This window comes from Athene noctua, chromosome 1 (genome assembly GCF_965140245.1).
Source record: "Athene noctua chromosome 1, bAthNoc1.hap1.1, whole genome shotgun sequence".
Taxonomy (NCBI): Eukaryota; Metazoa; Chordata; class Aves; order Strigiformes; family Strigidae; genus Athene; species Athene noctua.
Genome location: NC_134037.1, coordinates 162094626 through 162110359, shown reverse-complemented (window position 1 = coordinate 162110359; position 15734 = coordinate 162094626). Strand labels below are relative to the sequence as shown.

Below are 15734 nucleotides of genomic sequence, written 5' to 3'. Positions count from 1 at the left end.
ATAATGTGTTTTTATCAGACATTATATACAACAATGCATGCCTGTACAAGTTAATCTGCATCAAGTTTTTATCCTTTTATCAGCTCTTAAATGTACACCTTTATCCCACAAATGTGGATGAGATAGAATAGCATTATTTTAACTCTAAGGACATAAATATATTACTAATGATACGACGTTTCCATGACCACTTGGAGTTTCTTAATTGGAAGACACAGATTTTCACTGCTTATGATATTACACTTTGATCTGAACAGTCATTGTGTTTCAGCCTTGGTGTCTCTTAATTCTTCATCAAGCATGTCAAGTTTTTAAAATGAGTGTGGTAATGGAGGCTTTAAAGAAAATTTTAATCTCTTGAACATTCTGGATTCTAAAAAATTGTGGTGTTTATGTATAGTTTCCAAGTGGGTTTTCAACATATGAAAGGTTTTTAAAAGTTTTAGTGCACAAATAATGGTCATGTTGCTGATTTCGTTGAAACAGAGCTGGTAGGCTGTGCTACAGTGAACATTGCATGACTGCTGAATTCACTGTCTTTTTACAGAATATTTTGGAATAAAGTATAGGTTTTCATACAGAGAGTTCTTAGTAAAAGGAATACTGCTGTTTCTGCCAATAAGCAGCTTTAATAATGCCGTTGATGCATACTGTTACGTAAGAAATTCTACTCCCATATTTTCAGCCTCTGTTAAAAATGGTGTATGTGTCCATGAACCTTGGAAGGGTTCTGAAGATGTGGCAGTATGCCATTAGAACAGGTGAAAAGTTACATCTCCCCCCCTCTTCTGTCCAATATAAAAGACACCAAACCAGCTCTGGCATATGTGCCAGTGCTACTCTACCCTTTGCCACTGTTTTGGTCAGATAGAGGAGTATGATCAGATTGCTGTATTAAGACAGAAAATAAGCTCTAGTCTTCAGAAACACATCTACCTTGATGTAGGTTCACAGGAGTTATAGGAACCTAGCTGTTTGTGTCTCTACATATGGAAAAAGACTGGGCTCTCTGTTGAGAAGCCAGTATTTCAAGGCTTGAGAAACGGTGATGCCTGTTGACTCTGTCCAAATAATCTTGGCTGATTTTGACCCCTGTCATAAAACTTCTTCAGTTACCTGGCTTTTTTTCAGTAAGAATCAGTACTCACAGTAGGTAGATGGAACATCCCAGATTCCAAGATATAGAAATGTAAACATTATAAGTCAATAACAGAAAGTATTCCGCTTATGCATTTCAGTAAGCATTCTTGGATTTTTCCCATTCAGAAGTTCCAGTCTTAGTTTGCCCAGGGGAATGATAACTGTTTGCTTTCTCAGTCTCCTATCGTAATGCATCTGTATACTTTTCTGTAAAGTGAATGCATACTTGATTCACAGGATTTCAATCTTCATTAATGATTGAACTGAGGTGTTTGATAAATAGCAGATTTTTTTTTTTTTTTAATTAGAAGTTTAGAATGAAAAGGCTAAAATTAAAGTGAATAACTTCAACATTTTCACCAAATATGTTATTTGCAATTATGGTAGAATTTTCTAGGCGGTGACAAAACCAGTCGTCTTACTAGAGTTTACTTTTCTTTGCTATGCAGAAAAATTTACTTCCTTTTTATACAAGAAATGTTTCCAAAGAAGATCAAAAGTCTCACTAGAGTGAGGTAAAACAAAAAAACCTCACAAGACCCAACTTCAGTCTTATTTACTTACCGTAGTGTTCATTGGTACTACTTACTGCCCAGGTATATCCAAAATGTGGATCTTTCTTTCATTTGAGCAGTAATTGGTATTAGAGAGTGGTATGTGCAGTATATAATGCACAAACACTTAACCCTGAAATTGATATTTACAGAAATTTGAAAATCAGTCAGCTATTAATGTATTCCTGGAAGCTTGTCTGGGCTAGTGATGTGTTGTGGTGATGCATAACAGAAATAATCAATGTATGTTGACCAAGAATTTTCTTATAGCTTTATTTTGCGGTGGTGTGAAATTGAATGGTGCTTTACCCATCACAAAAAGTAACCCCATAATTGGAATTCTGGATTGCTTTTCCCAGAGTCTGTAATCTTTGGCATCTAAAAGCAAGTCTGAGTAGAGAAATACAAACAAGCTTGGAGTGTTGTTTTTTGCTGGGTGAAGAGCAGAGGCTACAAGGGTTGTTTTAAGGTCACTAAAGTTCATGGCTTCACCCTGTATTCTTACTGTGCAAGCATTTAAGCAGTTCTCTTGTAAACTTTGCTATTTCAAATATGTTTAAATGAAAGTTATATCATAAAACTATAACATGCATATTTTGCTTATTTGTAGTAGTGGATGTGAAATATAATAGCTGGCTTAGCAATTTGAGCTGTATTTTATTTCCTTCCAGTTGTTTAATTTTATTTTTTTGTTCGTGATAGGAACCAGTCACTGCATTTACATCTGAAGCACTATGGTGTGAACTGTGATGACTGGTTGTTACGTCTCATGTGTGGAGGAGTAGAGATAAGAACAATTTATGCGGCTCACAAGCAGGCAAAGGCTTGTCTCATTTCACGACTAAGCTGTGAACGGGCTGGCACCAGATTTAATGTTCGGGGAACAAACGATGATGGTCATGTTGCTAATTTTGTTGAAACAGAGCAGGTATGTTATGCTACAGCGCACATTGCTTGACTGATGAACTCAAGATAAGCATGTGTATGGATATTTTTTTGCCTTGAATCAACAGATCGCAAGTCAAGTCTGTAACCAACAGATAATGGAATAGTTCCTTTGCTGCTAAATAAGGAATCCAAGTAGGTTACGTAATTTGATGATCTTGGTTTTTAGTGTAGCTTAGGGTAAGGACATGCATGGGTCTGAGTTTCAGTAGATTAAGAAGCTGTTGTCCATCAGCTGAACTGTTGTAGGTGGCTGTACTTCCTTTTAGCCTCCTGAGCTGAGCTGTAGGTGAGTGTGTACTACTTTTGCCCTGAGCTAATAGTAAAGTAAAAGATCTTAGAAACAAGCACAGGACATTTTTGACAAATACATGGTACCCTGCGGTTCAGGAAAGATAAAAGCATTCCTATGGTTACTTAACACAGCTCCTCTGAAAGGTAGTTTTTAAAGCCACTGTAATTCTGCTGCATTTGATTGCATGTCTTTGCCCTTATACAGAAATGCAAGAAGCTATTAAATCATTCTTTGCTGGCCATTCTTTGCTCACTTCTTACGATAACTTATTTACCTAGATGTTGTTCCTGCAACTGTATTCATGTGAGCGGACATCTTTGGTTTACTGACTGACTCGTTGCAAAACCTAGGTGAATTCAGTAGAATTTTGTTCAGGAAGGGGCTCTGCTTGTACACATCCAATTTCAGGAGTTTAGTCAGAACACTGTTGTTACAGTTTCTCTGTCCAAGTTTCTTGGGAGGCTAATGTCACTAGATGACTGTGGTGTATTATTCCACTTAAAAGTTTCCTTTCCTGTATGCTTAATAGACTGTTTTGTTTTGGATTCTGATGCACAAAATCTGTGTAGGGTACATTGTTATTTTTTCTGCGTTGGTATGTTTTAACTGTTCCTACAGGAAGGTCTTGCCAAGTTTTCTATAACAAGGTACTCTTAGCACATAAGTTGTTCAGGCCAAAATAATAAAAGCTTGCTGTATTTTCTTAGACATTGTGAATTATAATTCTGCAAGGAAGCATGAGAGTGTCAGAACTTCTTTTATGAATTGTTCAGGGGGGACAAAGAGATGTGGTTTAAACCCAGCTGGGAACTAAGCACCACACAGCCACTTGCTCACCAGCCCCCATGGTGGGATGGGGAGAGAATCAGAAGAGGCGAGAGAACTCATGTATTGAGATAAAGACAGTTTAATAAGTAAAGCAAAAGGCACGTGCACAAGCAAAGCAAAACAAAGAATTCATTCACCCATTCCCATCAGCAGGCAAGTGTTCAGCCATCCCCAGGAAAGCAGGGCTCCATCTTGCATAACGGTGACTTATGAAGACAAACGCCATCACTCTGAATGTTCCCCTGTTTCTTCTTCCCCCAGCTTTACATGCTGAGCATGACACCATACGGTATGGGATATCCCTTTGGCCATTTGGGGTCAGCTGTCCCGACTGTGTCCCCTCACAACTTCTTGTGCACCCCCAGCCTCCTCGCTGGTGGGGTGGGGTGAGAAGCAGAAAAGGCCTCGACTGTGTAAGCACTGCTCAGCAACAGCTAAAACACACCCCTGTGCTGTCAACACTGTTTTCAGCACAAATCCATAACATGGCCTCATACCAGCTACTATAAAGAAAATTAACTCTATCCCAGCTGAAACCAGTACAATACAATATTGTGTAGGGAACACAATATTTCAGCTTGTAGTGTTGCATATGTAATATGTAAATATATTTTCTTTACTCTATGTTTAGCAAAGGCTAAGAAACCTAAAACCTTACTCTGTAATACCTATTAATACTATGCTTTGTATTTTAACAGGTGATATTTTTAGATGACTCCGTGTCGTCTTTCATACAGATTCGAGGATCTGTTCCATTATTTTGGGAACAGCCAGGTCTGCAGGTAAGCAGGAGATAGATTTCATTATACAGATAATTCTTATTCATGTCTTTTTAAACATCTTACAGTAGTGTTTAGGCTCTTAAGCACAGTTATCTGTTAGGATGAGGTTATCCTTTGGGAGCAGGTTGGTGCTATTGTTTAGTTCACCAAGCCTGCTACTTTCAAGACTCTGAATGTTGTTTTGCACAAGACCCGAATGTCTGTTGCTTTTTAGATGTTTTCTCTTTGAAGTTCTGGATTTTTCTGTTTTAATTTAAAGTTCTTTTTAAAAATAGGTTATCTAAGGGGATCCAAAGAGACTGTTTTCTTCAGAATTATTCTTAGGGATAAGTCTTTTCAAGGAGTCAATATGGATCAAGTGTTACTGTAATATAATTTCATCCCAGTTTTCTTGAAAGAGGGATTGTATCAGCAATTACTGCTGTGATACAGTTTTTACAGGGAAGATTAAAAAAGTTCATGCCTCACAGTGACTCTAGTTCTTTAAACTAGACGTATCGTTTTGCATTATAACTGCTGAAACATTTACGTGTATCTTACTCAAAACAAGAAATAATTAGATGATATGAGTACATATATTAAATAGAAAAGAAGGGGAATATAAGAAAAGCCTATAAAAAGAATGCACATCATGGCAAGCAGAATAAATTTGGAAGGTTTAATTTAGAAATTGTAATTAATTTTTAGGCCATATTTAGGATCAAAAGAGGTCTTTGAAGAATAATTAATCAAATGTGTAAAGACAAATAATTTAATGTGATCTTCATGCCATAGGTGGGATCCCATCGTGTCAGAATGTCACGGGGTTTTGAGGCGAATGCACCAGCTTTTGACAGGTGAAAGAATGTCTTAAATTTTTGTTAATGCATGACAAAGCTCTAATAAGTCATGCATCAGAGGGATGAGATATGTTATTCCAAATGGGAGGCTTTGTCTGTACAAATGTGTGATTCAGCAAAGCAGCAAACTGCCTGAGCAGCTTTTTCAAACTTCCACAAGATTGCTTGTGCCTTTGAGTGCTTTGTTGAAAAGTTCGAAGAAAATTTAAAATAGTGAAATACTTTGTTAAATTTAAACCAAAAATAATAGCATGTTTACATTGAATAATCTATATTTGTCAGCTGCTGTATAAAAGTAAAATTTATATTTCGATTTTATTCCTGCTATGACACTTCAGCGTTACAGACTTAGGATTTTAACTAAATGTATGTTGTTAAACTGGTGCTATAATCCTAACTAAATAGCAGTCAGTGGTTGTATGCTATTATTGAGTTATATTGGTTTGTTTGGACATGACATAATAAAAAGCTTGCAGCAGGTATTAGAGGACCCAGTACATTTCTGTAGCATCTCAGTGTTGCAGGTGTTTGTGTTAATTTTTCTGCATGCCAGAAGATGAGCGTGCAATTTTTCTTTTGTTAACAGGCATTTCCAAACTCTCAAAAATTTATATGGCAAGCAAATTATTGTAAATTTACTTGGGGCAAAAGAAGGGGAGCACATGCTCAGCAAAGCATTTCAGGTGAGTATGACAATTCTCTCACTGTACATATCCTTGGAATTTGCTTGGTTGTGATGAAGCTTTCATATAGCCTTTGAAAAATGAAACAGGTATGCTCTGCTCTGGAGCAACTACCACTTGTGGTTAATGTTGTATTTATCATAAAAATGCTGCTTAAGATACATAATGTGAAATGAATTTTTAAAAGCTCTATATGCAATTAGTGTTTGATTATGTTCAGATTTGTTACTTCACTGAAAAGTTTTAACAGCAACATAGGCAATGTTGAGAGATTTTTTAGTTATTGTCATATTTGATGCTTATTAAGGGCTTATTTTAAAATTAAATATTTTTTTGCTCTACAAAATTGGTGAATAAAAAAATATACTTTATGGTACTTAATATTGTGATGTTTCTTTTAAAAATCTTGCCCTTGGAATTCCTGGATATATTCCTTAATATTTTTTTTAAATCACGAATTATTATTTTAAACATAAAAGCTGCTTCATGATTAAATAGAAATGTTTGTTTAGAAGATGTTAACTCTAAGTGACCATTTTCATGAATTCCCACAGTTAGGTTAAAAATAACTGTCACATTGTAGTCCATGAATACTGACAATTTGAGAAGTTCTATCTGAAACCAGAGAACATGTCAATAGCCATCTGTTATTTCCCTTTTCCTTTTCCCTTTGTATTATAATTTTTGAATATCTTAGGCCATTCACTAGTACCTTTTCTGTATCCAGCTATTCTGGTATGAGACATTAGTGTTCCCAGATGCAGATCATAGCTTTGCCAACAAAGATTGTGTGAGCACTTCAAGATTTTTCAGGGAATATTAGGGAAAGTTTTGCTTAAGCCACCCTCCACATCAACCTAAATAATTTGTCTGGTTTTTTTAGTAGTATTTAGTACTGTTTACTCAGTCCCTGTTGCTGGCAGGTATGTCTAAAATGGTGACTGTTAGTGAAAGGGGCTTTCACGGAAAGAGCTCTTTGCAAATTGAAGCATTTTAGCAGTAGAAGAGGCTGTAGGCTGTCTTGGTGACCCCTAATATAGGAAGAAAAAAACCTCTTGGAGTGAGACAAGAAAAAGAAAAAACACAGGTGACATATGAATCAGTTCTGAGTGATTTGTTGAACAATAGCGATAAAATTGATTTCATTTTACCTAAGAGAAGGCATGTAATAAACAAGATAGCTAATAAAACAGCTTTAAAAATATTTTTAGCTTCTTATTTAGCTTATATGACTATATGTTCAGATATTGGTATATTTATATTTTTTTCTTCTCCTTTTACAATGTCAGAGCCATTTGAAAGCTTCTGAACATTCAGCTGATGTCAAAATGGTGAACTTCGACTATCATCAAATGGTTAAAGGTGGAAAAGCAGAAAAACTACATAGTGTGCTTAAACCTCAAGTCCAGAAATTCTTAGAGTGTGGATTTTTTTATTTTGATGGAAAGGAAGTTAAAAGGTTTGTGTGTATAACTTCTGTAAATTTCTTCAAATTAAATTATGATTCCATGATGCTTCTCACCCCTTAGCAAGAAAACAAGAGAAAAAAATGTTACTTCCGTTACTGTGTTTTTATTGTATCCATGATAATGCTTAACGACTGGAATACAAGTCACTTACTTTACTCTATTAAAATTCTGTCTCATTCTGAATATGCTCTAAAAATCTTAATGGAAAATGTCTCTAAGACATTGATGGGGCATGACTTAATTTCAGGCCTTTGACCTCATGATTTTGGTGAAAATGGGCAGTTGTCCTTTTTCTTGGATGTACCCACATGGGGTCAAAGAGTGAATATTTTTCCATCTTCCTGAATATTCTTCCATCTTCCTGTATAATTTTAATCATATTTTCCTCAGCGATGGAACATACCATTTTCTGTTGTAAATGCTGATGTTTGGTGCAGTCTTTTTCTAAATCTGTCTGCACCTGGATCCCCCATTTGAGAGATTCAGTTCTCCACAATGTATGAACGGGATGCATGTTTTCTGTCCTGCTCTGTACTTCCCAGTCCTGCTGTAGTTGTATTTCTGTACCTATTTCCCCACCCATCTTCCTATAGCAAAGGCTGTGCTTATCTCAGCAGGAAAAGGGAAGCAGGGCTAGAAATAGGCAACATTCCTGCGCTTCTCCCTTCCACACCCTTCCTCATTTTAATTAATACCAGAGCAAACTGTTGAATGACGTTCTCCATGAGAAAGAATTGTTGAGTGAGGGGATTGGGGTTTCATCTTCAAGCGCAGTGGGAGAGAAGAAGGTTCCGGTGCCACTCTGTGCTCTAACCCATCTGTGGGATTGAATCCCGCAGGGGCAGGTTTAAGTAGGCCTGAATAAGATTATATTTAGTGGAAAGGTGTTTAGGTTCCATCTCCACCTCAAAACGTCACTGACCATTTTTCAGAAAGCTTTAAAAGTGGTGTGACACTTTGTGTTGGGAGAACACTATTTGGTCTTGATGGAGGTTCAAACAATATTATCACCCATCTAAAAGACTGACAACAGAACAAAAGCAAAATAGTGTGTGGCTTGTTATAGCTTGAAGAATTGCATTAATAAAAGTTAATATAAATTCATGGACCATCTCCTTTGAAGAATGTCGTGGTTTTGTCTAACACAGATAGCAAGTTGCTTTGTATTTAAAATCAAATACTGAAAAAAATATCCTTGGAGAAGGTTCTTCAGAACTTTCCAGAGTTTGATTTGATCTCCAAGTAAATGTGATGAAGCCTTACTGACTTAATTGGACAAAGTGTGTAGTGGGAATGATGAAGGTAAGGAATAAGTGTGTATCATTGGGAGAGCCATTAGAATTTGGTGCTCAGCCAGTCAAGAGCAAGGATGTTGACTGGCATGAATGATTCTTCTGAAAGCTTCATAGCATGAGTTAATGAGCTTCTTTCAAAGAAAGGGGAGCAGTCTAGAGTGCTTGAGTGCTTTGAGCATCTGTCGAGCTAAGGAGGAGAGGCTTATTTTACATTTTTATTTGGGGAGGAAAGTAATGAGGGGTTGAAATTGGCTTTAGTTTTATCACAAATTCTTGTTACTTTTAGTTTAGTTAAACAAATCCAAGAACTGTCCTAATTTTTTTTTTTTTTTCCATTTTTGTTTTAACTAAGAGTTATTATTTATCTCTGTAATTTTTGGGAAGTGTGTTAGTTGGATTGTTTGAAAAGAAGACTTAATCCTGCATAGCATTTTAAGCAAGCAAGCAGGGAGAATTCAGAAAAACTGAAGAAGAAAGTCTCATGTCATTTGCAGAAAATAGATTAGTTTCATGTAGTGAACACTGCTGCAAAATTCACTGCTGTTATTGGAGCTACCCCTCTTGCTGATGCATTTATAAACATACTTGCGGTGACAGTAACATTGCACTGACAATACCCCGATTTACTGTTCTGGTTCAGATCTTGATGTCCCTGTCTTTGTTGGTGATATGTGTGTTAAATGAGTTATTTCAGTTGTTTTCTCTCCCTGTCTCTCATTGTCCTTGGCACAGATCTCAAAGCGGTACTGTCAGAACAAACTGCTTGGACTGTCTGGATAGAACAAACAGCGTGCAGGCTTTCTTTGGCTTAGAGGTAGGAAAAACAGTGTCCAGATACACAACTACTCCTGATGCTTTTGCAGCAATTAGGCTGTAAAAGTAGCATTACCTTCCCTATGAAAGATGAGTTAAAGGGTTTCATAGATGGCAGTTTGATTTATAGCATGATACTTTTCTTGTTTTGGAGCAATCCAGATCTTAATAGTTACAGGAGCAGTAGTTGTAATTAAACAGTAGTCATGCAGCATTATGAAAAATGTTCATTCTTCTTTAGATGTCAGTTTCTTACATCTGTTAAGGTTCAGGCTTGCAATTCTAGAAGAGGTAGTACTGTTATAGTCCATCACAAAAACACTTGCATTCACAATTACTCTATTAGATTTAAGTTCTTCAGCACGTAGGATTACTGTTCTTAGCATCTGCCAGTGCTGTGCGTATTCCTGTTTTCACAGTGCTGTGCTGTGAATTCATGGGACAATATCATGGTTGAGGCTTTGGCCACACTCAAGTCGAGTAGTTAAAAATTAACCATGGGATTCAGTCCTCCTGCAGGGTTGTGCTTCAGCATATTGAAATAAAGGTTCTAGCCTCCAGGCCTATACAGTAGAGCTGGAACACATGAACCTCACAGGAATTGATGGAGTAAAATTGTACTGCTTGGGCTAAAAGAGTAGCTCTGAAAAACATTTGCATGTTTAAAAAGGAAAAGTTGTGGGTGCGGTAACATCAGACTAAGTAAAACAATGATTCTTTTGGTTTCTGAATTGTATTTAATTAAAATGCTCTTGATTTAGCATCTATAGGAGGAATTTCTGTGAGAACTGCAAAATCCATTGGCCTGCTACGCATGCATTTATCAAGTGAACACAGTTGCCAGTTCACTGGTGTTTTAGTCAAAGGGAGTAGTGAACTGTCTACCCTCATGCAAATACTCTGAAAATTGTTCTCTTAACATTCAACATTAGTACATACTGTAGCAGATACAACACAGTTCGTGAGATCTAATGCCTTTTTTCTCCATTGTTTCAGCTCTGCATTTACCACAGGAGGTCTCACATTTTAATTACTAAAATTAAGAAAAATAATTATTTTTCTTTAGTTCACTGTATGTTGAAAAGAGTAGCAGCAGGCTTTGAAAATCTCATAGCATTGTATTGCATTATGTAGTTTGTATATCTGTCCATCCTGTATTGACCTTGCTGTGGGGGAGAGAAATGATTACCTTAGTCTTTTCTGGTCCTAAATCTGTTTCCTGCAGTTTAACAGTTCACTGTAGATAGAAATGCAAGCTTGAAGTAAGCAATTAGGTTATCTTAAATGAACTGTGAGAAACATTGCCTCTTGTATTTTACTGATAATACAGTGGCTTTCTATAGCATAAGAACAAATCTTTATACACTCTTAATGTGTATAGAACTTACATGGCAAACTTAACTTTGCAGCTCTATTTTATCTTTCTGATCCTTTTAAGAACAGGATTAAATACTTTTTTTTTTTTGACCAGATGTGCCAAGTTTTTCCTTGGTGAGACCTAAATTATGATTTCAGCTAAAATATGAGAGCTAAAAGTATAAAACCAGTCAATAAAAAGGAAGATGCTAAATCCTCAATGGCTGCTTACTTAATGTTAAGGTTCTATTTAAATGAGATATTTAAATTCTTAATTTTTTTAACATCATAGATACTTGATATAACAAGTACTGAGCTCTGGATGACCACCTAAAATTACAAGATGAAACACCCAATTTCTGAAGCTTCTTCACTTGTCTGCAAGTTTCCTTTTGTAACTTTTGTAAATACCTGCCCAACCTTCAGAATTTTGCCTTTATGTCATTTTGTGTTCATCATCTTAGATGACTCCTTCTTGCTGTTGGACACCTCAAGGTTTTAAGGATTTTAAAAAGCTCTTGAAAATAGCTTTTTTTTTTTTTGTTTTAATTTTTGATATTTATTTTCAGTATTCTGTTGGTAGCCACAGAGGCTAGAAACTTACTTGACTTTTTAAAAATAATTATGATTCCATAAACCACTATTTCAAACAAGGTACAATGTCCCATTTTACATCCATTAGCATAATGCTACATTTAAGTAATGTATTTAAATGTAAAATAATACATTTATATGTATTATATGTATACAATTTAAATGCATTGACTTCAGGCATATTGATTGTAAGGGTAAAGATTGCCATGTGTTACGCATATAACCAGAGTGAATGACAGAAGCCATTGCTGTTTCACTGATTGCAAAGCTCCGCTGCATTTGATAATAGAGGTCAGTGTGTTTGGTATTACAGTTTTTCGGGAAGAACATGAATTTCTCTAATTCTAAATTATGTAAGTAGGAAGACTTGAGAACCATAAATAGGTTACCTTGTAACTAGGGAATTTTTAGGTGAAAATATTTACATATCAATTACATAATTCTTTTTCTATATTACTGCCTATGTTTAAAAGAAAATGAAATGCTGGTGCTAGTTACATGCACGTTGCAGCCTTCCAAATGTGACGTGGTATCTGTCTGTTCAGAATGATGCGTATAAACCAAAGATTTTTTTGTTTTATGCATATATGCTGAAAAAATACGATGTACCTTTTAATAACTATGTTTAAAGGTTTTTCTTTTGCAAATGCTGTCTTCAACTGTTGCAGATGCTAACAAAACAGCTGGAGGTATTAGGACTAGCTGAGAAGCCTCAGTTGGTTACTCGCTTTCAGGAAGTTTTCCGATCCATGTGGTCAGTGAATGGTGATTCTGTTAGTAAAATTTATGCTGGAACTGGAGCCCTTGAAGGAAAAGCTAAGGTAAAGTACATTTTATTAAGAATTTGCAGTATTCAGTATGGATTTAAAAAAATTCTATCAATAATATAGCAACTATGAGATTTTCTTTTTTAAAATGTGCTTTTGCTGTAATCCTAAAAAAACAACCAACCAAACAAAAAAAAATATAAAAAGTTTGGTTATGTTGATAATGAGATCTTGTTTCGGTACATCCTTTCTTAGCCATACCTATGCCTCCCAGATAACACCATTCTGTAGTAAAAGATGAGGCTCAAAACCTCTTTCTTTAGATCATATTTCAGAAAAATGTATATTCAAATCAGCTTCAGTTTCTTTGCATATTTTCATTTTTGTCTCTGTACCTCTGCCTCCTATTGTTTGTTTCATTTACTATGTCTCCTTTCTTCTGAAATATGTTTTGCTGGATGTTGTTGTTCATACTTTTAGTGTTTATTAACAGTGTTAAAAAGAAACAGGTTGCAGCTGGGTGGTTTTTGTTTGCATGTTCCTCCAGCTATTTCTGTTTAGTTTTGCAATTACTGGGGAAAAAAAAATAATCTGTTTTTACCTTGCTTTCTAATGTTGTGTAACAATTCCATACTACATGACAGTGTAATGCTGTGTTTCTCTTCAACTTGCTTTGTCTTTGTTGATGCCTGAGTTGTACAGATTTTCTAATGCTGGCTTTTTTTTTTTTCCTAACAATGTTGCTGCTTTTTTTGTCTCCATAATTCTCTCTCTTATCAGGTGATACCTGTCAAGACAAACAAATGTTGAACCATAGCAATTTTTGTTCTTAGTTCCTTCAAGCATTTATTTTCATACTGTTCTTTTTATTCAAGAATGTGCTGCTTCTCATTCCATAGTATATACTACGTACTCATAGTCAACTGTTTTGTTTTTCCGTCACTTGTTCATTCAAACCATATCAGGGTGGTTCTCTGTACAAGGCATTGCAGTAAGCTACATAAAAGGAAAATAAGTAAAATAGACTTGTTGCTTATTCTGCCCTTAACTGGTTCATACAAGATGTTTTCATTTGGGAATTTTCATTTTCATAGAAGACCTTTTCATTTGGGAATTGCTTGTATTTGAGTATAGAGTGGAATTTGGTTGAAGATGTTTAGTTTTATTTTCTTAAAAAATGTCACCCAGACCGTTAGGAAAAAACTACAGTAAGTATTTTATGAGGTGTTTTCCCTTCTCCTGACTTTCTCATTCAACCTTACGTGTTTTTTTTGTAAATTAATAGTTTTCTACCATTCATTTGGCTACTTAAATTTTCTACTTTGTAAAATGCATTTACTGTATTTATGCTTCTATTTTTAATGTTACAACACAGAGTACATTTACTCTGTCTCCATAATAACACAGGATCCCTGCCCTGGTACAACTGTTAATGAGTACCACATCTCATAAATCAAACATAGCATCCCTGACAGAGGTCCATCTATTTGAAGAGGATCTTTAATACTTGCAAAACCATACAATACTTGCCATTGTTTCAGTGAAACCTGACCAGGTCACTACTCAGTATATTTTTGAGTACTGTGATAATATGTTTTACAGTGTAGTTGTTAGTTGTTAGTTGTATTGTCATTTCTCAAATGAAAACTTTGATGGTTGAAATTTCTTGCTCGTCAGTTTGATTCTTCAAAGTCCAAGAATAGTTAGAAGTAAGAATATGGACATTCAGTATAGGAGAAAAAATATTTTAACCTTAAAAGTGTTAATACACATTTCTATACTGAAAAAGAAACCTTTTTAAAGTATTGTAATACTCATTACATCTAACTCCTTACCTACTCTTTCTTTTGCTTTCTCTGGGTTCCTTTCAATTAATTGCCTGATATATGAATGGTGAGTGTGTTTTTTGGATCATGTCATAAGTTATACATTGTCTGACAGAAAAGGAGCGGCATCCTATTAAAATCCTATTGCAACAGTATGCTCCTCAACACCTCATCCACATTGTCTTCCAAAAATCATGGTGCCAGTTTACTACTACTACTCCTTAACAAGAGTAGTTTCTTTCTTGTTGTGCAGTACAATTCATAGATGGTGGGCAAGTTTTCTTAAGCTTTTGTCTTTTTCTTCTTATGCATTTAAGAGACCTTTATGAACAATGCAAGCTATAAACTTAGAGTATTTTTTATAATAATGTAATACCATGCAGCATCCCTGATGGATGGTAATACAGTCTATATTTTGTATCCGTGCAATAGCATGTGTTTACATAAACCTCACAGACAAAAATACACTTGTTTGCACAGGACACAATAAACCATGTAATCAAGAAAATGTCTTTGTGTCTGTCAGTGTCAGTGCTGTGTAGACAGATTAACACTGCTGGTTTTTGAATCGAATATGAGACTGCATGACATGTTGATTATATTATCCTCTAGGTGTCTGACCCACAGGGAATACCTGTAGTAGCAGTACATGTCTTGGAGATTCTTGTTTAATAGTTCAGGTAGTTGGACACTTGTTTTGGAGCACTGTTCAATCATGCCACTTGTGTGCAGTGTGTGCAACGACAGTGTCTTTGTATGTATGTAGCTATAGATTAGTGTGTATGTTCCTTCTGGGATACTGCATGAGACTTGCATGTTATTTTAAAAAGTTAAGGTGTCTTAGTAAGTTGAAGCTATCTCTTTTTTTAACATGGATATTTCAGAATGTGAATTCTGAACTAATATGTTCATATGTGCATACACATACATAATCACGTATCATGACATTTGGACTCAAGTGCTTGCTCATCTCTCACTATTTGGGGAAAAAACCAAAATCCCATATCATGGTCAAAACATGGCACTGTATCAATTTAATTTTTGAAGACCAGGGGTTTAGGAAAAAAATTATTCCCCTCCCTGCAGTATTTTGTCTAATTTAAAGAATTTAAACTGGAATAATCTGGTTGTTAGATATGCCTTGAAGGTAATATTGTGTTACTTAGCATTTGGGGGGGAAAGCACACATAGTACAGTAGGCTCAGAAAACTTTATTTAACACTTGAAGAAGGAAATTGCCTTAGATTTTAAAATCATTAATGCAGTTTACAAATATTTTACTGAATATTGCCAATGTTATTGTGAGCAGTGTCCAACATAAAATATTTTATACGTGTTCCTCCCTAACAGGCTGGAAAGCTGAAGGATGGTGCTCGTTCTGTGACCAGAACGATTCAAAATAACTTTTTTGATAGCTCCAAGCAGGAGGCCATTGATGTTTTGTTATTGGGAAATACCCTAAATAGTGATTTAGCAGATAAAGCACGGGCTCTCTTAACCACCAGCAGTTTACGCGGTATGTGTCTTTCAGGATTTTAATGTCTGATA

At 35.6% G+C, this 15734-nt stretch overlaps 1 protein-coding gene across 10 annotated transcripts in view; it reads left to right on the top strand.

Annotated features, from left to right (window-relative positions):
• SYNJ1 (synaptojanin 1) overlaps positions 1-15734 on the top strand; it is a 68332-nt gene that overhangs the window by 13559 nt on the left and 39039 nt on the right. For 9 of the 10 annotated variants that reach the window (XM_074902899.1, XM_074902948.1, XM_074902939.1 and 6 more), the window contains exons 5-12: positions 2397-2622; positions 4461-4544; positions 5319-5380; positions 5970-6066; positions 7356-7525; positions 9563-9644; positions 12262-12414; positions 15537-15702. In XM_074902899.1, coding sequence (XP_074759000.1) covers positions 2397-2622; positions 4461-4544; positions 5319-5380; positions 5970-6066; positions 7356-7525; positions 9563-9644; positions 12262-12414; positions 15537-15702 — 1040 coding nt within the window. The remainder of the gene's footprint in view (positions 1-2396; positions 2623-4460; positions 4545-5318; positions 5381-5969; positions 6067-7355; positions 7526-9562; positions 9645-12261; positions 12415-15536; positions 15703-15734) is intronic. The other variant, XM_074902890.1, reaches the window with a different exon arrangement.